This window comes from Besnoitia besnoiti, chromosome IV (assembly GCF_002563875.1).
Source record: "Besnoitia besnoiti strain Bb-Ger1 chromosome IV, whole genome shotgun sequence".
Classification (NCBI taxonomy): domain Eukaryota; phylum Apicomplexa; class Conoidasida; order Eucoccidiorida; family Sarcocystidae; genus Besnoitia; species Besnoitia besnoiti.
Window position 1 is genome coordinate 3,163,529 of NC_042359.1, and position 24,496 is coordinate 3,188,024.

General features: G+C 59.1%; 3 protein-coding genes across 3 annotated transcripts; 2 read left to right on the forward strand and 1 right to left on the reverse strand.

Annotated features, from left to right (window-relative positions):
* Positions 1-325: 325 nt before the first annotated feature.
* Positions 326-6,578, forward strand: BESB_055650 (uncharacterized protein; the record flags this gene model as incomplete). The annotated part of the gene is made up of 7 exons (XM_029364000.1): positions 326-3,895; positions 4,456-4,602; positions 4,805-4,906; positions 5,208-5,323; positions 5,481-5,724; positions 5,923-6,164; positions 6,344-6,578. The coding sequence occupies 7 exons, from the start codon at positions 326-328 to the stop codon at positions 6,576-6,578; spliced, it is 4,656 nt and encodes a 1,551-aa protein (XP_029219923.1).
* An 872-nt stretch (positions 6,579-7,450) lies between these two features.
* BESB_055660 (uncharacterized protein) lies at positions 7,451-8,788 on the reverse strand (the record flags this gene model as incomplete). The annotated part of the gene is made up of 4 exons (XM_029364001.1): positions 7,451-7,600; positions 8,359-8,522; positions 8,585-8,614; positions 8,785-8,788. The coding sequence occupies 4 exons, from the start codon at positions 8,786-8,788 to the stop codon at positions 7,451-7,453; spliced, it is 348 nt and encodes a 115-aa protein (XP_029219924.1).
* Positions 8,789-11,504: 2,716 nt separating this feature from the next.
* On the forward strand, positions 11,505-24,138 carry BESB_055670 (uncharacterized protein; the record flags this gene model as incomplete). Its single annotated transcript, XM_029364002.1, has 17 exons — positions 11,505-12,745; positions 13,040-13,835; positions 14,095-14,186; positions 14,663-14,834; positions 15,375-15,499; positions 15,989-16,080; positions 16,689-17,786; positions 18,287-18,417; positions 18,782-18,868; positions 19,392-19,488; positions 20,054-20,366; positions 20,865-21,078; positions 21,352-21,708; positions 22,091-22,213; positions 22,575-22,658; positions 23,105-23,341; positions 23,662-24,138. The coding sequence occupies 17 exons, from the start codon at positions 11,505-11,507 to the stop codon at positions 24,136-24,138; spliced, it is 5,736 nt and encodes a 1,911-aa protein (XP_029219925.1).
* Between the last annotated feature and the right edge of the window lie 358 nt (positions 24,139-24,496).

Here is a 24,496-nt window from a genome sequence, read left to right on the forward strand (position 1 = left end):
ACGCCGTGGCGTCGCCGCTGGTGAATCCCGGTGCGGCAACGGTGCGCAGTGACCGCGCGCACGGCCTCCTGTGGACTCGGTGCTTCCGGCGTTCAATTGTTAATTGTCTATGAGGCTTTTCTCAACGGCAGACGAGAGTCGCCGCTCTTCAGCGGGCACGTCGTGGGTCTAGCGGCCCGCCCACGGCTCGACTTGCTTTTTCTGCCTCAGGTCCCTTAGCACTCTTCTTGCCCCCCTCATTCTTGATCCACTGTTGAGCCTCCATAGGGCTCGTTAGACGTATTCTCGAGAATTGCTGGTACTCAGTTGCTTCTTTCCCTCCGTCATGAACCAAGAGTATCACGCCGAACGCGTCCCTTTCCAGGGCGCCATGGGGCACGCCGCCGGCGGGGGCCTGGATGACGCGCGTGAAGCGATTTCTGAACTGCACTCCACCGAAACGTCTCGACGCAGCCAGATGTCCAGCAGCGGCCCCGAAAGGCTTTTTTTCCAGTCTGCTGCCACTCGGGCCGTCTTTTCCGCAGCCGCCGAGCCCGCAGCCCAGTATTCTGAAGCCTCCCCGTCTCTTGCGCAAGACTCCTCTGCATTTTATGCTGTTCAGCGTTGCAGTCTGGGAGGAACGTCGTCGCTGTCTGGTCAGGCGCTGCTGCGAGCCTCAGGAGAGCGTGGCGACGCGGCAGCTGGTGCAAATGCCTCTGCACGGGCTGCCCTCAAGGACGCTTCATCGCTAGAGCGCCACTGCCTCTCAGGGCGTGGGCCGCATGCGTCCCCGTTGAGGCCCGCGAGCGAAGGGCTTGCCTCTGTGGGGACGGCGTCCTCGGGCGCCGCTGCATCCGCTCTCTTGTCTCCCTCCTTTGCGCGTCGCGTGCGCGCTGAACAGCGACGTCAGCAGCAACGCCAGCTGTCTCTGGGTGAAGTCTACGCCCACCTCTACACGCCGGGCGCGTCCCCCAGTTTCGATCGCGGGTCGCCTGCGCCGCGCGCGGCGCCTATCCGTCCGGTTGATCTTCTGTCTCCGGCTTCAGGGCCTTCGTCGGCTGGGCACGGTCAAAACGAGGGATCGTGGAGCGCGCAGTGCATTCGTGGGCGTCGCAGCACCCCGAGCATCGGCCTTGCGTGGGAGGAGGGCGCGGGCCGCCACCTGGGGCCGTCTCTCGGCTCGACAACGAGTTCGCTTCCTTCTGTCGCTTCCCGACGTCTGACGCCGTTGTCGGTCTCTTCAGTGCAGGGAGTGCCTTCCGCCTCTGCCACGGGCGGCGGTCGCCCTCGTCCGTATCGGCGCCTGCTTACGGCTGCGGGTGCTTCGGGGAACGTGGAGGCTGTCGGCGCCCGGGGCGGACGGGAGGGGCAACGCCGCGACGGGTTGACGCTGGTGGCGTCTTCGCTGCGTGCGCAGAGTCGGGCGCCCATCTCTCGGTTCGTGAAGGCGGATCTTCTGCAGGGGGCTGGCGCAGCCTCCCCAGGAATGACTTCGTGGAACGGCACTGAGGCGAGCGCAGGCCACCGCCCGGTGGGGGGGGGCGAGAAGGAGGAGGACGAAGACGGGGCTTCCTTGGGGCCCGCGGGGGCCGGCGGTCAGATTTGGGGCGGCAGAATCTCCGACACGTCGAGCGTTGCGCCTGCTGCCAACAACGAAGTCCGAGACCAACCGGAGGGCGCCTCCTGGGGTGCACGGACGCCTGAGGAGAGCTCAGAGGAAGCCGCCGCCGCAGGCCCGCTTGCGGTCGCCAGTCGGTGGCTGAAGACCTTGGTGCAGGGCAAGAGACGAGAAGACGATTCCTCTGCGATTCGAGGCGGTCACACGGCGGGGTCTTATGCCTACTCTTCAGAAGGCGCTAGCCCGACATCAGGTGAAGTGGCTGAATCCTCTGCGCCACCCTTCCGTCTCGGCTTTTCTTCTAGGAGCGACGGCAGAGGAGATGAACTTGACGACGACCTGAGCGAGCGCAGTGAGCGTGCCGAAGGCCAGCCAGGGGGGGGAAAAAGAGGCTTCTGGCCACCTCAGTCACCCGCTGCGAAGAGGTTCCTCGCTGCGAGTGTAGAGGAAAGGGGCGTGGATGCCAGCTATTCGGCCAACGACGCAGAGCCGCGCGACGCTTGGCTCCTGCAGGGCGCTCCTCTTGCATCCGACCTGGAGGGATTTGTTAAACAAAGGTACATTTCGAGTCTCGTGGACGCGGACTACGGTCTCGATCCGCGAATCAGGAACCCAGGAGTCGGTGACCGCGCCTTGGCTCGCGCTGCAGAGGAGCGTATGGACGCTGCGGGCGCGATGCGCGCTGTGGGAGTCGTTGAAGCCCTGGAGATTCAGCAAAGCGAAGTCCTTTTGTCACCGTTCTTCTTCCGCCGATTCATCCTCGCGGAAGTGACGCGATCTCTCGACGAACTGGTAAAAATCTACGCGGACGAGAGTGAGGTCTCCTCAGAAGCCAAGAGTGAAGGGACAGGCAGAGACAAGGTGGCGCGCGAAGGCGAGGCTAGAGCGAATCCGGGGGACAACAGCACCGGGGCGTCGTCGCCTCCGATGTCTGCGCCTGCCGAGAGGGCTGTCGTTACGCCTCACTCTGGCCTGCTCTCAAACGCCGCCAGCGCCGCGGATTCCGAGTGCCGCGGCGCGTCTGAACCTGAATCCTCGTCGCCGACCGGTTCGGGGGAGGCGCACTCGACGGATTCCCGACCGGTGGCGGACAGGGCTTCCAGTGGAGCCCTGGGCGCCGACATGAGTCTCCGAAAGAGCCAAGAGGAGCTGGCAAACGGAGGCAAGGATCTTGGCGGCGGAAAGCATAGCGGAAGAAGCAACCTTTCTGGAGGTTTTGAAGAGGTGGATGCGGAAGGGGCGAGCGGCGGCGACACTCGTGCGGAGGCGTGCGAGAGACGGACGTCCGCGGGCCTCATGCGGACTGAGCGTGGAGGCCTTCTCTTTGCGTTCAACGCCTGTGTGCTGGATCACCGGGAAAAACTCGAGAGCTTCGCGTTCATGTTAAACACCTTGAGACACCTCCAGTGCGTCATCGCCTCGTCCCGCGCAACAGCGTGGGGCCCGGACTCAGGGCTCCTCTCGTTCGCAGACACACCGGCCTGCGGCTCTTCGCTCGCGGCGCTGCGCTTCTACGTGAAAGGCGGACGCGCGGAAGGAGGCGAAGGAACGCCCGCCCCCGAGACGTGGCGCGAGCGGAGACAGCTGAGTGCAAGTTCTCTGCTGGAAGCGCAGATCGGCGCGGGGTGGCTGGACGCCTGGCGTCTCCTTCCGCAGGAGGCCCGCCTCGCCCTCGGCCGCGCCGTCGAACGGGCGCGGCGTCTAGACAGCAGGACGCGCGAGCTCGTGCGCGCCTGCCTTCGTATCGCGAGCCCGTTTAATTGTTCGCTTCCTCCTGCCGCAGAGAGCCGAGCGCCCCCCGCGAAGGCCGCCGCGGGCGGCGCAGGGGAGGACGAGTCTTTGCTGGAGAGCCGCGAGGAGAGCGGGAAAGCGCCGCGTGTGGAGAGAGAATTCATTCGCGTCAGGACTCTCGGCGACGGAACCGAGCTCTGGAGGGTAGTCGAGCGAACGCCAGTAGACGCCGCGGCCGCGGATCTCGCAGACGCGGCGAACCGCCAGGCGCAGGCCGGTGTTGGCTTCTGGGTCTCGCTTCTGGGCGAGGCAGTCTATGAGGCAGAGGAACTCAAGGGTTGGAAGCTTGCGCTGCAAGCACTGTGTGGTGAGGCAGCCGACTCAGCGGCGAAGGCGCCGCCCCGCCGCGCCAGCGCTGCCGGAGCCGCGAAGCCCAGGACGGTCGAGCTCGTGGAAGAAGTCGAGAGGGAGCTCGGCGGCGCCCTGGTTTCTCGGCGTTCGATGCTCTCTGAAGCGTTTCTGAAGACGCTGGCGTCCCTTTTTCCGGGTCAGACGCCGCGGATCGAGGTGAGCCTCAGGGGAGAAGCGAGCAGGCAGACGGGCAGTGGGGCAAGACATGCGAAGCCAATCGGCAGGTCGCTTCGCGCCCTCGCAGGCTTCTTCTTTCGAGCTCGAGGGCGAGCTCGAGAGAAGCTTTTTGTTTACCGGATCCAGACTCAACGCGACCGCCGTGAAAAGCACAAGAGAACTTGGATCCGGTAAACAAATACCTTCAAGATCTAAACGCACAGGTGGCTGGTGTGAGCCCTGCGAGTCGCGTGGAGGGGGGCGAGACTCCAGGCAGCCTTCGTGGCCTGTCGCACGGTGTCGCGCGACCACACACTCCCACCTCTCCAGACACTCCTCGCCGGTGTGGCGCGGCCGTAGTCTCCGCGTGGAGAGGGCCACTGGAGGCCCGGGTGTTGCGTCGCTGGGCGGGGGGTCGGGGGCCGTTGTGACTTGCAGTTACTGCCTTTGTAAACAATTCACACAGTGCTTGGAATTCCACAGCAAGTTGTCTGGGAACAATTGTGAACGACTTGCGGCACTCTCCCGTTCTGTCGTCTCTGTGTGGTGTGCGGCTGCAGTGTATAGACATGCTGGCGGCGACACTCAACACGATGGATTTTCTCGCGGTCCAGAGTTCAAAGGAGCCCTCTCCGCGCCGCGCCTCGCAGTCTCGCAGGCTTTCGGCGGCGGAGATCGAGGCGGCGCGCCGTCCAGCGATCGGGCAGGTCCGTTAACGTGCGAAGCGTCGTGAGGCATTGCCTCGGGTGATCAGACAGTTCCCGTCAGCAAGCAGATCCAAATGCGGCATTTTGCTTCCTCGTTTCAAGCCAAACACGTCGGAGGTGTGCAGTGTTTTATGCTCGGAATTGTGAGCCGCCAGCTGGGTTTGTCGGAGTCCTTCTTTGCGATGGATTCTTTGCTCTGCAGCCGCTTGTTCACTGCCTGGATGCGGTCAATGTGCCCGACGGAATCGTGGATCCGCAGTCTCCTCGCATGCAGACAGTGGTCCTGCAGCTCGTTCAAGACGTTGTAAGTTTCTTGTGTTTACACCTCGCTGTCTGTCGAGAATGTTCAATTTCGATTTGCAGTCTTCTTTAGCCTGTTTCCACCGGGAGAGCGGGGTCGCAACGCCCTACATGGCGCGCCTTACCCCACGTGTAGACCGGCGACCTTCTTGCGCCGGTCTGTGGGGAGGAAATGTCCTAGTCTCGGGTCGCGTAGAAGGTTATGAGAGACTCAAAGCAAGTAGACCATGAGTTTCTTCCCTTGCGTGAGTGCGTACCGTGCTTCAGACGCGCGCGCTGCGTGTCTTGTTTGCTGGCGTGTTCAGGGGATACATTTTCAGCGCCTGTGGAACCGCCTGACGGCGTCGGCAGTGGAGAGTGCGCCAGGGGATGCGGAGACGGAGGCGCACCTACTGATCCCTCTCTACGGGCCGTTCACTGCGTGAGTCTTCAGCTGAAAGATGTCGACTGATGCGGAGGTTATCGTGGAGGGGTCGGGATGTATTTGCGCACACTGGGCGATCGCTGACGATCTGAGGAGGGTTCAGAAGGCTCATCTCACTCTCTTTCGTTGTGCCACTTTGTCTGCCTCGCTGCAGCTACCTCATCGTCTTCAAGCTGGAAAGGGTCTGCGGGTCACAGCCGTCTGCGAAGCGTCAAAGTGCTTGCAGCGAACGAGGGGGCGACGCCTGCCGATGCACATACCAAGTCCTAGACTGCGTGGCGGCGGCCGCCGGCACAGACGAGGAGACTCGCGGGCGTCGAGCCGCCGACGTCGACGCGCTTGCCTCTATGCTCTCGACGATGCTGTGGACCAAGGGAAGTCTGCGGTTCCTCAAGAAGGTGAGGCCGCGCCCGGGGTTGGGGGGGGAAGGGTGGGGGGGGTGGATGGGCGTGGCTACGGAGATTTGCTTCCTGTGAGGAGCGCCGTTTCCTTGAAAGGGTTGCGCCAGGAGCTGGACCAAAGAGGCGGTGTGCCGGGGTCGGACGGAAGGGGACACAGATCGGTTGGTGAACACGTGTATCTTTGTGTGAGTTCAGACCCCGACGATGGGGGCTCTGGGCGAGAAGGTGATGATGAGTGTCTTGCCCTCGAGGCGGTCGTGGCCCTGTATCCCTGCGCCGCTGACCGGAGGAGGTGGAGCGCAGGATTGCGCGAACGCTGAATTAGGAGACGCTAATCCAGATTCTGTCGCAAAGCTCGCGCTTCTGGCGGAATCTGGCGAGTTCACGCCTGACTGCTGCGGGATTATTCTCATGTTCAGCATCGAGGCGTTCTACAGGTGAGTTGATTTAGAGGAAAAAGTGAATTCCATTCTGGAGCTCGCCCGTCCAACGTTCTCAAATAGTGGCGTCTCACCCGTCTGCATATGGCTGACTCTTCTCTGGTGTAGTGGACGACAACGATTCCGCATGTCAATGCAGGAAGTTAGTTGTGCTCTCCGGTGCTGTCTTTTTGCAGCGGGCATCGTGCGGGTCTCCTAACACCGGCTGCGGTAACGGCTCTTCGCTTTTTGTACGCAAGAAGAATCTTCGAGGTCTTTGTTCTGCGAAAGTCTTTGTTGCATTCTTGTGCTTTACCCATGTTCCGCGCTGTTCAACGGCCATGCGCTGCTGGGGAGTCGCCCACGTATCTGGCGCCCGACTGTCCGTCTGCAACTGGGCAACCCACCCTTTGCTTGGGGGCAAGTGTATGAGTGACATTGTCTGAATCGTCTTTTTGGCACTGCGCTCATCTTGGCGGAACAGAAATGTCAGTGACTGTTTTGATTTGAGATATGTATTTGGCATTTGCTCACCAACTCTAAGCGACCGCACCCGTGCCCTCAAACTCTTTACCGTCAAGGGTGAAATAGTTGAGAAAAATGTATCTCCGGCGGAACTGTGTTTGACAGCGGTACTGTCGTAATCCAGATCCGATGATCGCCTCAGTGGCTGTTGCAAGCCCCATTGAACTGCCGGCTGTGCGGCGGTGTGCAGGAACCAGCAGTTCCGGACCAACGCCAACACTGTCTAGGAAACCACACACGTAGCGCACAAGGGCACCGACCGCTGGCTGGGAGGGACCTGCCTACTAACACAACGGACATTCAGTCTAATGCGCCCCCGGTCTCCCTCGCTGGAGATGCTGTCTGGATTCCAGGACTTGCCGGGGTTTCCCTTCCGCACACCTTGGGAATTATATTTACATCTCGGCTATCAGCGTCACTGCTCTAATGTTAATGTCCACTCGACGTATTCTTAGTTATGATCCTTCGTGATCTAATTCGACGTAGGACAGCACAGGCGAGGGCACGCAACAAAGTCCCCAACAGTCCGCCCCCTTCTGGAAGGGGCAATGTCGCTGTGGAGTAGCCACTCTTGTCGCGGTGCAAGAAGTCGGTTGTACACGAAAGCGTTACAGCAGAAGCGGACAGCAGTGTGGTCACCTGCTGACGTTTTGGTTTGTAGATTTCATCGGCAAATATGGACTGAAGGGCTGACGCGCTACAGTGGAAATTCGAGCGGCATCTGTGACTCATTTGAGCCAGTCTGGCGTTTGCATGGTAACTTGCCTGACCTCTCAAGATTAACACCGGCGCCCGGCGACAAAGGAAATGCAGTCACGGCACTTCTCGCCATCTGTCGCGCCCGGCGCATTCTTTTCCTCTTGTCGGCTTCTCGCAGTCGTGGCAGCTTCATCCTCGACTTCCTCCGTGTGCAGTTTCTGCGCTCTATACTGCGCCGAGATTAACAGCAGCGTAAAAGCGCCCCGAGGGGGGCAGCAGTGCCACCGGTCGCGTGGTCCCGCACGCCCCGCGCGAGAGCAGCCGGCCTTCAGTTGTTGCATTGAACATATCACAAGCTTCTCTGATTTTCGACAAGCAAGAGTTATAGCTAATCTCGCCACTGCATCATACAGCTGTGACTGATGCAGACCACCGCAGGTTGACTGCTGTTAGATCATCCTGCTGTCTTGCGTGTGTCCACTTTGTTTCGTGCTTTCCTCTGTATCCTTCGGCTTCTGCTTCACGATTTTCCGTTGGAACACTAGACGTTTTCGTCGTCTAGTGCTACTGTCACCACGTGGCATACCGAGGAACGAAACAGCTTATCGATGCAAGTAGAGTTGCATAGCTCCATAGCAAGCGTCCTCACAAGGCTAGCTGCCCGTGTCACCGTGTTGCTGCCGCATGCTGTTGGCAAACCTTGGCTTGAAATGGCATCAATGACACGACTGCGGAGAAGCTCGAACTTCCAATCTCAGTCTGGTCAGCGTCTCGGCGTCCGCGCACTTAGAGGCGTGCTTCAGTAATCCTTGAAGTCACGGAAATCATGCGTCCAACTGAAATTGGTGTTCTCGTGCCACAAAGACCGCAGGGTTATTTGGGAACTAAACAAACCTGGAAAATGACAGTGTTCCCTCCGACTACAGATTCAAACTGCTGAGAACGTTACAGAGGGGCCCTTGCCCACAATGGTAAAATTCTGACTCACCCTGTTGAGATACGTGACCATCTTCTGCTTAGTGTAAAACTCTGAGCTTCCGAACCTCGCAGGCTCCCGCAGTAGCTGCTCAATGGAGTTGCCAAGAGGCACAGGCCCCTGGAATGATGACGCAGGAATGACTTCCGGAGCAGTGGGCTCCAGTGGATTCACTTCTGCCGAGTGGAAATATGGAACATGCGCTAATCTTAGCCGGTCCCTAGATGGACCTGGTTACCGGCGGGTCCGAAGTCGTTAGGAAGCACATCTGTCATTACGCAGAAATCTTGTACAACGGCCGAAAGTCCTTGGAAGGGTCTCTCTCACCGACAACCTCCATATGCTGCGGTGTGTACTTTTCGAGTGCTTGCGGAATGGACGCAGTTACCGCAGTAACGCACCAGCCGCAAGAAACGGCTGCAAGAACGGCTTTAAAACCCATCTATAACGGTTGCGAGCACGATGCACTGTCTATAGTTGGAGTCGAAACCTTCTGTGTAGCAGGTGTGAATCCACTGCCGCCGCAAAAAAGAGCGGTACGGTTCTAGCTTGTCTGTACACTCGCCGCAGTCACCCACAAGCGTGCGCCGGCGGTGGCAGTTGACGGTTAGAGGGATCCTTTCGCTGTGCCCCATCTCGTAGAGTATAGTGTGCTGGGCATTAAGTACTATCATAGGGCACGCCGTCTGCAAGCACACATTTCAACGTGTTCTTTGGGCCGAAGCGTGCGCGGGCGTGGCACCATGTGCGCTGAACACACCCCGAACAGGGGATAGCGGCAAATGCGACAGTTGGCGTCTCAACTATCTCCGTCGTTCAATCTCGGGCAGCCTCTCTCTCAGGCCGAAGAGAGATGAGGTCATGAGGAGTGGCATGAAGGCCGTGCCTTCGGGGTAGTGGTTCGTGAGTCAATCATCAGGGGGGTGGCAACAGAGCTTAGCGCGCGGATGCGGCCACGATCGACAAGTTCGGAGTGGTTTGCGTGCTATCTGGGTTTTCGACATTCAACGCCTTTCGATCCGTGTACCAGAACAAGAAGCGGATAAGTCGTCCTCTTCGGATCCAATGTCGTCATCACTGGTCTGCTGTCCCAGACTCACGCATTTGCCCGCCGCACTGGACTGGAGAGTCAAGGGATCAAGGAAGGCATCGCAAAATCCGGCCAACAAAGCGGCAAAATGTCCTCAAAACGTAAACGCATTTTGCCCTCACATCGCACCTAGACTGCGAATTCTTTCCGCTGCTGCTGTGCCAGGCTTCCAGCCCTCTACGCATGCCACTGCTCGCCCCCCTGTCTTGCGGACGACTGAATGCCACACCGGCAAGCGATCACCGCGGAGCTAGCGTGGACATTTGGGGATGTAACACGTTGAGGCTTGCACACCGCTGAATTTTTTCGAGACATGAGCTTTACACAAAGGTTTTCAATTTGCTTAGATGCCGCGTGCACCCCCCACCGCGAGCCATCCGACCTGTACCGCTGTTGCCTTCTGCCGCTGAACAGTTGAACTCGCCCTCCGGCGCGCGCTGCCCGCCAACTGTTCCACATCGTCTCCCTTAGAAGCTGCTGCCGCCTTCCTGGTTCCGTACGTTCATTTCCTGTGCCTCTATAACTGAGGATTCCCCTCAAAGCCATGTATTAATATGTCCTTTTGTCGACCTTAGTTTTCAATTTTCTTCAGTCATGCGTGTGCTCGGGGGCTCTTATGTGGCGGTACCGTGACCCACCGCGCGCGAGTCCGGCGTCGCGGGCAGCTATGAATGCTTGCATGAGTACTCGCTGTTTTTCATTCCTGCGTTGACTCGCTCTCTGCCTCCAGCCCTACTTCGTTCAACTGCCAAATTTCCGTCTTCTCAAGCGACCCTCTGACTTAGATAAGGGACTTAAGGCTGCCGCTAATTACTGCCGTATCTCGTTTCCAGTTTCCTAATTGTTCCTGTCTTGTCGGGTCTCCCCGATTCCCCCTGGCAACCTTGCGCATACTGCTGTCTCCTGTCCTTAAAAAAAAGCCAACATCGAAACAGTTTTTCCCTTCCGTGGCACTCGTGAGACACTGCCACACTCTGCACGGCTATGCTTTTTCTGTTTGCACATCCCCGCCCCCCCCCCCCCCCTTTGGGAATGTCGATGCTGAAAGGGCGTATTCCGTTTCACTCCGTTTTTTTCTCTGTCTTCTTGCCATAGCGTCACCCTTTTGTTTTGAATTTTGGGGAAAACGTTACACGCATGCCGCTTCTCTTGCCTTCGACTAAAAAGCTCCTGCGGTGTCAACCACGGGTCTCACGCGGCCCAGGACTGACGTCTTGTAACTCTGTCCCGCAAGCCCAAGCCCAGGGAGTGTCTTATCAGAAACTGTTCTCATAAGAAGTCACTCCAGTGGTACAGGAACACGGCTAGGATCCTATTCGATCTGCGGCAAGAGAGATATGGGTTTATCTTTGTCGACATTCCTTATAGGCGTCGCCTCTCTGATGTCGCGGCTCAACATCACTGTGGATCTCCTGCCTCTGCGCTGATGCGATAGTGCACAGCTCGGCAGTGAAGAAGTTCTCCCCATCTCTTCTGAATTCTTGTCTTTTCTCGTATCCTCCCAACTTGTATACTCGCTTGCTCATCGCTTTTCTAACTGAAAGCGGCGTTCAAATGCGGCTCGCGTAGCTTCCGCGTTGTAGCCAACGTTGCTGCGCTTCCGCTTCGTGTCGGGCGCTTTACTTGGAGGCAGTGGCCCCGGACGGGGCTCGGAGGCCACCTACAAGGGTCTCAAGATGCAGATGTTTTTTCACGTGCTGCCACGGCAAACCGTCGAATACAGGCCCAGACTGACTCAAGCATTCAATTGTCTCTTCACCTGTCTTACCCTTTCCTCCGATGACGACTGTATTGCCTGCTTATCGGTGAGAAATCTCCGGCGAGGGAAACCTGTACGCCAAGTTGCTGCCGCGATTTGACCCCGGCATGCCTTTGCTGCGCCACTGTCGTGCGTATTGACATTTGCTGGTAACGGCTTGCGAAAACGCGGGGAAGGCAACAAAGTATATACACGCGTAGAAACGACTTTCACGTTGCTCTGTGCGTCTGGAACTATTTTATTCTAGGGGGCTGGGGCGAGTGTTTGCGGATGACCACATCTTGGGTCTCTGTCTCCGATCACCGTCAGATGCCCTGGACTGCCCGCGTTTCTGTTGCGGTGTTGAGCAGACGAGGAGAGAGGGCGGTTTCAGAGTCTCCCATCCCCATGAAGGGGTCAGGCGCTGCGCAGCCCGGGACAGAAGAGCGCCGAGAAAAGCTGCCGCCCGGGAGCAGCTCGGCGTCCTCGGTCCGGGCTTCAGCGTTGTTGATGGACGATGACTTCCGTGCCAAATATCCTGCCCTAGCCAAGGCGCTACAGGAAACTGTCTGTGGCGCTCCAGCCCCCGCTGCTGCCTCTTCCACGGCTGCTGTTCCCTCTTCATTGCCTCTCGCTCCTCTCTCCGCCGTTGCTGCGGGCGATCCCGGCGCGTCACCCGAAGCGCCTCCCTCTCCGCTTCATCGGCTGGACAAGCCGGGCGCGCCATCCGTCTCTCTTGCCGACCCCCCGCCCGTCTCCGCGCCGCCGGTGTCGCCTCCCGGCCCTTGTAGTTCCTATGCGCCCACGCCGAGCGCATCGGCGCCGGCTCTCTCGCCGTCGTCCTGCTTTTCGTTTGCCTCGGGCTCTCTCCAGGTTGACCTCGGCCGCGGTAGAGGGGCGCCGGCCTTCGTGCCGTCGCCGACTGTCGGTACAAATCCGCCGTCTGTTCAGACCACTCACCACGCGGGGCTGGCCTCGCCCCAGTGTCCTGGCTTCCGCGCGCCGTCCGCCGCCTCCTCTGCGGAGCGACCGTCCGCTCCCTCCGCCGTCGCTGGGAGGACTCCCGAGGCGCCCGCGGCTGCCCTCGGCGCGGGTGTGGCGGGCGCCGCGACGCAGTCACCGGCTAGGGCGCGCGAGTTTCCAGCGCCCGTCGCAGAGGGGCGAGGCGCTGCGGCACAGGGCGACACGCAGCCTGGCGGCGCACCTGCCTCGGCGGGGGCGAGGTCACCGTCTTCCGGTCTTCCCCATTCTCTTCAGCGCGGGGCGCTGACCGGCGAATACTTGTCCGCAGAGAAAGAGGCCATGACTGCAGAGAGACGGACGTTCCCCGGGCACGCAGCGGCCGCCTCTGGGGTCGAAGTCCAGCCGCCGGCTTCGAGATATATTCCCGCGGATCTCCGCTACCGGGAAGAACTGTGGTCGCCGCCCTCTGAGCCAGCCACAGAAAAACACAGAGAGCGGGCAGACCAAGACAGGCCCGAAGAAGCTCAGCCCCCTGGTACGGAGGCCGCGCCGTCTCCGCCCTTCGCGGCGGCAGCGGCAGCGGGCCCCCCTTACCACTTTCTGAACAGGTAATTGAAGCACGTCTGTGGCTGCTGAGAGATGGGCTTGAGAGGTGAATCCGTGTTTGGTCCGGTTTTGAGGCGCAACCGTATTCGTCCTTTTCGCGGGTTGCCTCCGCTTTGCTCGTTTTCGCTCCATGCGGCTTTGTTTCCTCGCGTTTGCGGAGTGCCTGTTCGTTTCCTCGTGACCAGGTTAATACCTGTTGCCTCCCCCCCTTCGTTGGGTTGTTTGACCGAAGGGAGCTTGAGGGCAGCCAGCGGCCCAAATTTGTTCTGCCGTCGTGTGGGTGCCTCTCTGCTTAGGCTGGAACAGCTTCAGCGTCAGTACGCAGGCGTGGTGAACGCGCGGAACGCCGTGGAGTATCAGTATCAGCTCTTCCGTTCTCTGGATCGACCGCCGATCCTGCTGTCCCCTCCGCCGCGCCCCGGCTTTGCACCGGCGACCCCGAGTCCGGGCGCCTACGCCAAGCTCCCGGCTCAACTGCCGAAGCCGCTGCAGAATCTCCAACAGCTGTATCAGCACCGTCACGCCATGACGCAGGGGGGGCTGCCTCTGCGACCTGGCGAGCCCGGCGCTGCGATTCCAGGCTTTCCGCCGGCAGCTGGGGCCGTCGCCCCCGGTGGCCCGCTGCTGCCCTGGCAGACGACGGCGCCGCCCCCGTTCTGCCCCGCGGCGTTGGGCTCCAAGGGCCCGGGCACGGTCTGGGGCCCCGTGGGGGGCCGCCCCGCGGCCGCGTACTCGAAAGCCCCGCCGGCGACCGTCGCGGGCGCAGCGGCAGTCCCCCTGCCTCCACGGCTCGCTCAGGGGCAGCGAGTGGCGCAGATGGACTGGAACGGGCTAGGGCCCATTGAGAAGGAGCGAACAGTCAACCCAGCCATCGTTTTCGCTAAGGAGACGATGGACGGGGTCCTGCAGCAGCTTCAGTCCGAGGCGGTCGCTTTGAAGAAGGGTAGTCGGGAGATGGGCAGAAAGCTGATGGAGTCGAAAGAGAAATCCGAAGTCGAGCAGTGGAGAAACATGGGCGTCGACGAGCTTCTCTGCGAACTTACAGCCGAGCAACAGGCGTTCATCAAGGAGCAACTCAGGGCCATCGACGAGGTACGAGGAAGACAGCTGGCGCGCTTGAAAGGCAGAGAAGACACACTCACAGCGGCATTCGACAGAGTTGCAAAGAACAGCCAGAGGCGAGAGAGGCGCGCACGATGGCGTGCGGCGACCCCAAGACCCTTATCGACGCCTGACACTTTCGTTTGCAAGAAGGCGCCATGCACGCGACCCCCGAGCAGCCTCTCAGTTTCCTGTTTCTGCAAGCTGTGTTTCCGTGCTGTGCCCCTCTGTGCGCGTTTCCCAACACCAGGCCAAGGAGAACCTCCAGACGATGAAGAGCGAGGCTGAGCGGATCGGGCATCAGACGCGGGACGCCTTCTATCGGTCCCTCTACACTGCAGGGTAGGGGCAGATTTCCAATTCGGTCGTCGCGTACTCTGATTTTAAGACTCACTTGTGTCAGTTTCAGTACGGGCATGTTCATAATTATACAGTGCCCTTTTTTTCACCAAAATATGTAGTATTGAGCAAAAAATTAGTTGTCTCGGTTGCCCGTCAGCCTTTGATCTCAGGAAACGAGGAAGTCTGCACGTAGCAAGTGTTGGGTCACTCCTCTGTCGTTCACTCTGCCCAGCCACCAGTCCCGGGGAGAACTCCTCCGCCAAGAGTCCTTGCGGCTCGTAGCGTCGCTCTTGCCGTCCCTCCTTAAGTCCGCAACCGGCTCAACTAGCCATCTGCAGCTTCCGCGCCCCTCCGCCGCGCCCTCCACGGCGCCGCGTGTGTCTTCGGCCCCGCCGTTGTGTCTACACTCGCCTCGCGCGTTTCCGCTTTAGTTTTTGGCCATGACGGCAGATGCACTTTCCACTGTGTGTCCGCAGCCAAGAGGACGAACAAGTCCAGGCGCAGCGGGAGCAGGTGAAGAAGCTGGAGGGGCTGCGGCACCAGCTGCCTCCCGAGTCAGCGGCCGACGCCACGGTCGCCAGCTACGTCGCGCAGGCTGGACCCGATCCCCTCGAAAAACTTGAGCAACTCAACCTCGCACACAATTTGGTAAACATGCGCGCGCGTCAGCGCGCCCCTCAAGCTAGCGAAAGTCTTCTCTCTCTGCTGCATGTGTGTATTAATTCTGTACGTGGAGGCTCAAATGAAACATGCGTGTGTGAATATATATATGCATATATATATGCATATTAATACAGATAAGCGAGGGAGCAGCTGAATCTCCAGTCCGCACATACATGCCGAGGCAGCTGCCCTGTTAATAAAGCTAATAAAAAATTGTCTACAGTAGAGTTCAAAACACTTTTCAAATGTCATTTCTTTTGTGTTTACAAAAAACGCTCCATCCCGCTTAATGTCGAATTAATTTCAGATCTAGACTGCACGGAGCTCCTCTCGAGGGTAACTCAGCCCTCGGGAAGCATATGTGTAGACAGCGTCGTTGTCCGTCGACCCAGTCATCCTCCTGCCCCCCCTGCCTGCCCCCATCTGGTCTACTCTGAACTTGCGACTGTTTCTTTCTTCGTCGGCGCTTGCCCTTGGCTCTTCTTCAACACTTCCTTTCTTCTGTCGATTGCGTCGCTTCCGAAGGAGCAGATGCATCCGCAAAAGTGCAAACACGCGGTCGTCTCGCTGCTTCGCCAGATGGGCTACCGGCATTCCTCCAAGCCCGTCCCGGTTCGCCGCAACGGATATCCTGCGCAGTACTACTCAAAGTGAGGCAGACGCGGAGGACGCCGCGAGACTATGCTTATAATGCGCTCAAGAAAGCCTAGAGCACACATGCGCTTGTGGGCAAATGCTTTCATGTCCATGTGTCCTCCTCGAAACCCCCTGATATATCGTATACGTATCTATCTGGTTCTATCCCTCTGCTTATCTATTTGTATACTTGTCAGTGTGTATCTATGGCCTATTCCGGTGTGTAGACACCCGTGCGTGGTGAAGTCGACCGTGTCCAGCGGCGCCACGTCACCCCATGTTTCCAGGAGCTAATCCGCCAATTAAGATATAAGCCGCTTGCGGAGTAGCACTACCAATACTAATCCACCTGCCTCTGCAAGCGCACCCATCTGTCTCTGCATTTCCCAAGGTGACTCAGGCGTCAACGGAGGGGCGGCTGGGTGTGCCCAGCTGCCGTCGCCGAGCGATGCGGTCCCATGCGTCTTACTGCGACTCTTGCACATCTGCCTGTTGCCGTTTAGGTTTCCTGAGCTCTACCCGTATCCTGAATACGGGACTGGGCTTCCTTTGTCTCAGCAGGCGATTCAGGAACGCACGCGGGAGCTTCAAGAAAGTAAGGCGGATCTTCGGGCGAATCGAGGATGCTTCAGCGTGTGTTCAGTGTCTGCGTGTCTCGCGTCTTGATTCTCTCGATGGCTGCGCGTGCCTTTGCGTGCGTGAATTGGCGGAACCTGCACGGTCGCCCGTCTTCTTTTTTTGCGAACCTGGGGCCGTTTTCTCCTCCCTTTCTGTCTTCTTTGCTTCGTTCGACGTGTGGGGGGACTGCTGTTCCGTGACACTGTGTCGTTTTCTTGCTGTCTGTCCATGCACGCCGCATCGCCTTTCCTGGTTTCTCTTCTCGGGTGATGTGCCTCTCCCTCGAATCACGCCCCTGCCCCTTTGCCGCGATTTCCCGTAATAAATATAAAGTGAGATTTTACGAGTTGAGCGCAGTTGCCGCACCAAGGCGCTGAATAATGCCTCCATGGGGCCAGGCCGCAGCATACTCTACCGGTTCAACGGTCGCGCCGCGTGCGCCTCGAAACGTGGAATGGAGCGAGTCGCACGGCTCTCCTTGCGGTTCGTCTCTGTCTGTCTGCAAGCGCCCACGCAGCAGCCCTCTTGGCATGTCTTTTCCACGACTTCTCTCTCGCGTGCGCACCGTTTGGTTGGTGTTTGCAGAGGGCGAGGTTCCTTCGTTTGCGTCTCTGCTGGACCCGGGGCAGGCTGCGGGCGGCGCCGGCGCGGGTCCCGAGATGCTTTCTTTCCTGCTGAAGGAGGAGCGGCAGCTGATGGAGGCGCAGAAGAAGAAGCAGACGGAAGAGATGGACTGGGAAGAGTATTTTCGCTCGAAGCGCGAGGCGCGGGAGCGCGCACTTGAGGAAGAACGCGCGCGGCAGGCGCGGGAAGAGGCGCTTCGCGCCGCGGAGGAAGCCCGCCAGGCAGTCGAGCTTCTGGCGCAGCGCCAGAAGATCGTCGAGGAGGAGACGCGGTGTGCCGAGCGGAAGGCGCGCGCCGAGCGCGAGATGGCGCAGGCCCAAGAGGACAAGGCGCGTGCCCTCCAGGAGGCGCAGCTGAACGCGCTTGCCGCGCGCCACGAGGCGATGAGACTTGAGCAGCGCGAACGTGAGCTGGCCGCGAAGGAGCGCGAAGTGAAGAGCACGCTGGAGGACTTGAAGCGCCAGTTGGAAGGCGGGTTGGACGAGAGCGCGCCTCTGCGGCGTGTGGATGCAGACCTCGACCGCAGCGGCACGAGGGCAGGAGGGGAAGGGGGGGGAGCGGAGGACGCGAAAGCGTCGCAGGAGGGCGCCGCGCGCCTCGGCAGTCGGAAGCCTACTCGGCAGAAGAGCGGCCTTGCACGCGCCTTCTCGCAGCGCGGCAGGCAGACGACCTTGACAGTCGAGGCTGCGGAGACGCTTGCCAACCAGATGAAGAGGGACTCGCTGCTGAAGCGGCGGAGCCTCGCGAGTCCGCGAGAGGCGGCGCGCGGCCGCGGAGATGAGGAGGACAAGACGCTGTTGGTGATGCCCACTGTCGGCGTGCAGCGGACTCTCACCATGTACAAGACGCCCCTGTCTCGCACGCTTTCTTCGTCGCAGCAAGCCGCAGCGGACGGCGCAAAGACTGGAGACGCGCAGCGGCTATACCTGGATAAACCTGAAGCGACGCTAGACGACAAAAGGGAGTTGGAGACTGTCCAACTCCCCGAAAAACTCCTCGCTGCAGGGCTCGTGGTGCAGCCAGTGGAAACTCGAAAGAAGGCCGAACTCACCAACAACAGTAAGCCCCAATACGAGGAACCGAGAAAAACGTGACTGACTATTGGTTTCTCCCAAGTCTGTCTATATATAGGCCCACCTGTTGACCACTGCTCACCGTAGCCCTCCCTGCGCGGGGGTGCGTACGGATACATGTGTGTCAAGATATGAATATGTATATATACGCAGATATGTGTATTACTTGTCGTGGATAGATCTAGGCACGCGAGTCTTCAGTGTGTGTAGACATAGGCGCCGCAGCGAGGCGACCCCCTACGTTTTGTGTCTTGCGTGGCGACGTCAAGAGAGAAGCACCCCGCTTCGCTCCTTTTCTGTTCCATGCATTAAAGTTCACTGGAGACGAGAGCATCTCGGCTGACTGCTTCCAGCCAGACAGCTGCAAGAGAGGCGACGACCTGCTGACAGCCGCGGTCAGCGACTGCGGCTGTCAGCAGGTCTGAACCCTGTCTGGCGGACTGAAATCTTGTGTTTTGGCGCGGGTCTCTGTTTCGATGTCTGCAGCGCTGGCCAAACGGCTGCCGCCGCAGAAATGCGAGACGTTCGTGCATCTGAGTCCGCCGCGCGAGCCGCGAGACGCCACCGAAGTCTACGCGCGCTACAAATGCGTGAAGGAGCTGCTCGCGACAGGCCAGGTACGCTTCAGTCTGCTGCGTGTGCTCCCACGTCGCGTCTCTGCAGTTCTCGTTTCGGTCCTCCTGCCGCGGTTCTCTCTGCTGCTGTTTGTCGTCTTTTCTCTCGTGGGCCTGTGTGCCTTCTTCGTGTTGCGGTAGTCGCTGTGCCTGGGAACTTCCCATTTCTGCGTCGCTAGGCCTTTTACCGCATGTGCCTCCTGGGAGCCGGCTCTGCGAACTAACGGCTCATGGGCCTGTGACTGAACACTTCGACAGCCTCTCAGCGGGAGGGGGTAGGTGGCAGCTGTCGACGCACCGCCTGCTTGTTGTGTCGAGGCAAGTCTCGCGCTGACTCGGAAAGGTTTCGTGCTTGTCTCTCTCTCAGCTCGGCTTGAGAGAAAAGGCGCAGGACGTCTACGACTTCGCCTTTGCGTGCTGCAAGAAGATCGTGCGAGAGGACGCCCACGCTCAGGTAACTCGACGCACTCGACGCCGTGTCTCTCGACACGCCTTCAGCTTTGACAGCTCTTTCGACTGATTGGAGACTGCGCGGCCGTTTTTTACCCCAAGGCCCCTCTGGTGGAACGCTGTTTCATGTCTGTTCCTCTAGACCGAGCAAAGTGTCGCTGCCTTAAGTTCGCAGCGCCTGCCGAGGTCGGCGGCGCCTTCCGGCTGCCCCCTGCGTTCATTTGCGGTGTGGAGCAGTCTCTCTGTCTCTCCCGAGCGCCTCAGTTTTTATCCCTTCTTTCCTGCGTGTCGCATATTGCTCTGTGGCGCCTGGGCGGAGTTTCTTTTCACCGCTTCTCTGCAGAGCCGCAAATGCACTTCAGAGTTTGCGTCTGGAGGTTTGGTCATTCGCGGGCGATTTGGGCGTCCATGCTGCCTCCGGTCGGTCGTCGTGTGTGCGGCCGCGTCTGCGCTCTGCCGTGTGATTCACCCTTTTCGTTTTGCGCCGTCACTTCGCGTGTGCTTTTCTGCTCTCCCTCACTCTTCAGCAATACGCAAATGTACTGGTCGAGGCGGTTCCTTACTATCCGTACCAGATCGACATCCAGCGGGCGGGCGTCATTGCCTTCCTCAACATCTTTGAGCGTAAGTCCTCGAGCCACGTTTTGTCTCTCTCTGCGAGGATCCTAAACTCTTCCTCGGAGCCCTGCTGGCGCCTCTTCGCACCCCTCGCTTCGGGACCGGTGGCCGCGGCGGAGTGTGGCGTCCTGCTGCCTTGCGATAGGCTGAAAACGACTCACCGTTCACTACAGGGATCTACGCGGGGTGGAGATGCCTTTAGGACATATGTGCATGCATGGGGGTGGCCCTGTAAGGAGACGCTTCTCTCTTCACGCCGCCCCCGCCTCGGGTTTCGGGTAGCGAGAAGGTGTGCCATCTACAGTACGAGTTTGTATTTGCGACGTGACAAGCGGTGTGTTTAGGACTAGTCCTCATGCAACTTCTTCCATTACTTAGCTATTGCACGGAATTCGACTGTGCTCGCGGCAGGTTGCTCAGGCGCGCGGTTCCGCTCTCACGAGTCGAATGTGCTTCGCCCCTCTTGTGTGCCTCCATGTGGGCGGCCGTCGCGGTGGCGGTGCGCTGCGTTTTCTCGCGCGTTCGCTGTGTTGAAGGCTCTACGCCGCTGACGGGTGTGAGCTGCCTGCAGACTGCAAGTACCAGGAGCAGCTCTGCGTGCCTCTGTTTGACTGCCTGACGACGTTGATGGCGATTGAGGACGTCGATCTCCGCGGCGACATCGTGGCTGTCATGGCCGCAGTTATTCGCCCGCAGGTGGTGATCAACTCCGATTTAGTTGACCTGCTGCTCACCTTCATCGACCGCGCCACCGACGCCCAGCTCTGTAGCTACGGCCTCCACATTCTTCTCGTCGCCCGCTCGCCTCACAGAAAGGACGCGCAGTACGCGCTCTTCGTGCGGCTCCTCGGCAAGTGGAAATTCGAGTCGACTGTCCCCACCAGGTACACAAGAAGACAAAAACTCCGTCGACGCAGAGACACGCGGAGCTGGCCTCAAGCGGCAAACTGACGCGCCGTCCCGCACTTTCCGTATATCTACTTATATATACATATGTATACATATATATACATATGTACATATATATATGCATATGTATGTGTATGTAGATGCATCAGTCGATCTGTCTAGGTGTGGGTTTTGCGAAGGTGCATTCGAGTGCGCATGCACATGTTGTCTTGCACGAAGCGCATGCATACCATGCAGAGGGGCTGGTGGTGTGCAGGGTTCCAACTTGTCTGTTTTCTGCGTTTTTTCTGCCTAGATTGACACCAGATCGCTGCGGAAAGGGGGGGGGCCGGCACCGCACGTGGGTGTACGCGTCTCGTTCATGGTTTCGCGACCTTTTTGGCATGGCTTCCGGGGTGGTTTGTTCACTTTGGTGTCGCTTTCTGGGCATTTTGCTAACCTCTCCCACGTCGTTGCGACTGGAATGTGCGCAGAGCTTGTCTGGCGATCGACGCGTTCGCCAAGCGCGCGCGGCTCGAGGAGTTGGCGGCGCATGAGCGCCGGAAGCACAAGCAGGAGGGGAGTGCTGAGATTTCCGAGGGCCTCGAGAAATTCCGCAGAGGCCTGTCGTACTCAGAAGTGAACCAGTTGATGGACAACCCGCAGCCGCCTTCCTGGATGGGGCGCGACACAAACGACATCGAGCAGGTGAGCGACTCAACGCACCGTCCGCGCGTTCCACACCCTCATCCATATATATATATATATATATATATATACCTCTATAAATATGTGTATTTAATGATTATATGTTAATATATATAAGTGTATATATCTTTTATATGTTGTTGATAGGCGAGGCTGTCGCATGCACGCGTAGCCTAGGCTCTTGCAAGAGATATCACAGCCCCCCCGCGAGCGGCGATATCTTGAGGTTGACTGAAAGCGCGCAGCCACCGATTTGTGGGTGTTTTATTTCAGATCGTGATGATCATGGATCGCCACTCTCAAGTTCGGCGCCTGCAGGGCGCGGCCTGTCAAGCGCTGTCTTCGCTGTGCGGCGTGTCGCTGCTTCACTGCGAGCGCGTGGGACGCGAGGGCCTCGCGCGCATGTACGCGGCGACGCTGAGCCACAAGGAGAGTCAGACGATTGCTCTGTCGCTCTGCGCGGTGATTTCGCTCCTCGCTTCGGTGCCTAAGTGCCGCAGCTGCCTCCAGCCCAAGATGCGCGAACTCGTGAAGCAGTTCATCGCCCGCCACCGCACAGTCCCCGAGGTGGTCGCCGCGGCCTGTGGGGCGCTCGCGAAGCTCGACGTGTTCTTCCCTCTGACGAACGAGGTGCGGCAGGAACGGGACTGTGTCTGCGGCAACAAACAGAAAAAACAGAAACTAGAGAAGCCTGAGGCACCGCAGAGGCCGGCAGGACGGTGCTGGAGGCGGGGCAGCCGTGGGCGCATGGCGGGTGCACGCTGACGAGGCTTTGCGTGGCCTCGCTGTGAGTGTGCATGCAGGCAGAAAGAGAGATGCATATTTTTGTGGAGCAAGATATATAGACATTTTCCATGCCCGTCTGTGTGAGAGTCGGCGCTGGAGACGTGCAGGTCGGCGCCGACGTCTTCGGGACGAAGCCCCAGCTCTGAACAGGCAATGGCTCTCGACAGCCAGGGCACACTCGAGCTGCATTCGTGGATGTACCTGTGTGTGCGTGCATGCGAATTAGAGCATGGAGAGGCTGACTCTGGCGATTATCGTGAACAATTTGAAGAACTCCTCAGACCAGCCGCAGGTGGTCATTCCCATTGAGGACCTCATTCAGCGCATCGCTGGAAAAGTCAGCGAACTGGTAGGCGTTGCGTGCATTCAACTGGCTCAGGTCAAAGAGAGGGAGTTGATGTTTAGGGTTTACGGTTCAAACGTCGCTTGCGTGAGCCAGTCCCTGCACTCCATGTCCGCTCGCTCTGTTTCACCTACTGAAAAAAACAGAGAGTGGCCGCAGCTGGCGCCGCGGTAGAGTCCAGGGGGCGCCTCGTGAGCTCGCGCGCTTCACTGGTTCGGTCTGGCTGCCTTAACGCAGAATTCCCAGCCGTGGCTGCGTGCTTGTTTGTGGGGGTGGCGTCGTTCCCTCGCTCGCTGCGCATCCTTTAAGGTCGCCCTCTTGTTATTCTTGCTTTTTTTACGTTTCTCCTGGTTTCTTTCGTTGTCAGGGCGAAGTTCGGCAGCGCCTTATCGAGCTCGACGCCGTGGAGGCCCTCATTAAGTCCATCACGGGCTGCAACGCAGACCTGCAGGTACGCTGCGCCGCCCGCTGGTAGGGATCTGTGTTTTTTTAATTTACACAAAATTCTTTTGTAAAAGAATACTCGAAACGAATTGTCCATCGAACGTGCGATTCTGGGGGCTCAGGCGTACTTCTGCGTCTGGAACGTGCGCTCTCATAGGTTCGCTTTCCTTCATCTCGCAGCACATATTAGATGAAATCGAGCTTTGCAGCTTGCATCTTAGCTAAAAAAGTCGTGTTCGCCTCGGTACAGTGATCTGTGCGTGAACTTCTGTATGCGAAGACGCGCTTGGCGGGTGCTGCAGAAAGCCGGGCGCCAACTTGGCTGTTTCGCCAGATAGCCGGCCTGCGGCCCTGAATATCGAGGGGGAAGGGGATCGCTTTTGTCCCCCCAGCACCCGCATAACTGTTTTTCTACGAAAATGCGTTCCTACGCGTCTTTTCGCTTGCCCTCAGGCCTGTCAGCTCGGCTGTCGCGCGGTGTCGCGGCTGCTGTACCAACAGCCGGAGTCCTCCCGGATCTACGCAGATCTTGTGCGCCTGCGCGTAATGACGGCGCTTCTCTTCGTCCTCCTCAAGCACCACAAGAGCGCGGATTACTGCCGTGACGCACTCTGCTGTATTGCGAACTGCGCCTCGTACCAGCCGTGCGCTGAAGCCGTCATGGAGCGAGGCATGAACGTGATTTCCAAGGTAAAAAAGGCGAAAAAAGCAGGAACAAGACACCCTGGAACGCACATCCAGATACAGCGGGCGTCCACACTTATATATATATATATATATATATATATATATGTAATCAGCAATGAGAGGGCGGGGGGGAGGGGGGGTGCGTCCCCTTTCGATATGCGTAGTCGGCATATTCGTGTTGTAGTTGCCAGGCAGGTCTGGCTGAGCTCTCGGCGGCTCTTTGCTCCCTCTTCTTTTTGTCGAAACGCAGCTCGAGTGTCGCTCTCATCCACCCCCCTTCGCCTCCCCCCTCAAATCTCACGTGTTTTTCGTTTCTTGTTCAGGCAATGGACGCGAACATCACCGACATTGAAGTCGTGGCTCAGGGGTGCCGTTGCCTCGGGCTGCTGGCGGCGGAGGCGTCGCTGCGGGCGCCGGCGGACAGCCGCGCCAAGTCGATTATTTCCTACGCGGCTGAGCGGTTCTCGACCAAGGCCGAGACGCGCCGCCTCTTGAGCGAGTTCCTCACCGACATTTTCCAGCAGAAGGGGGTCGCGAAGCAGCTTATCGAGCCGCTGTGGAATCCCTCGCAGCCGTTTCAAACGCCGCGGCACTCTAGCTCCCTCCAGAGCACGCGGAGCCGAGACAGACACGACACAAACGAGGAAGGCTACGCCGCGGCCCGCGGTCGAGACGGCAGCCGCGACCCCCGACAGCGTTCGCCCCGAGATCCCCGCGCGCTGGAGAGGCTCTCCTCGCGCCGCACTGTGCGCTCGCCCTCCCTCTCTCCCCTGCCGTCCTTCAGAGATCTGAATTACTGAGAAAAAGTGGAATACAAACCAAGACCTGGGCGCACACCCGCGAGCAGGCCTCGCGCCATCCGTTTTAGAACCCGAGAGACTCGGGGTCCGGTCAGGATACGGGGGAAAAGTTTTTCAAGAAGAGCGAGATCTCTGTTCAGTTGCTGTGTATGGAGCGCGAATCACCTGCTGCCCGTCCACTGCCGGCGCTTTCAGACCTTCCTTTTTAACTTGTCAAGAACCTTTTCGGGTATCAGTGGGCCTCCGTAATGCCCTAGGCACCCCGGCTCCGGCAGACGCCTGCGCGATCTTGCTTTCCGCGGACCAGAAGCTTGCAGAGAAAGATAACTGCCCATACACATAAATACGCAGACATACG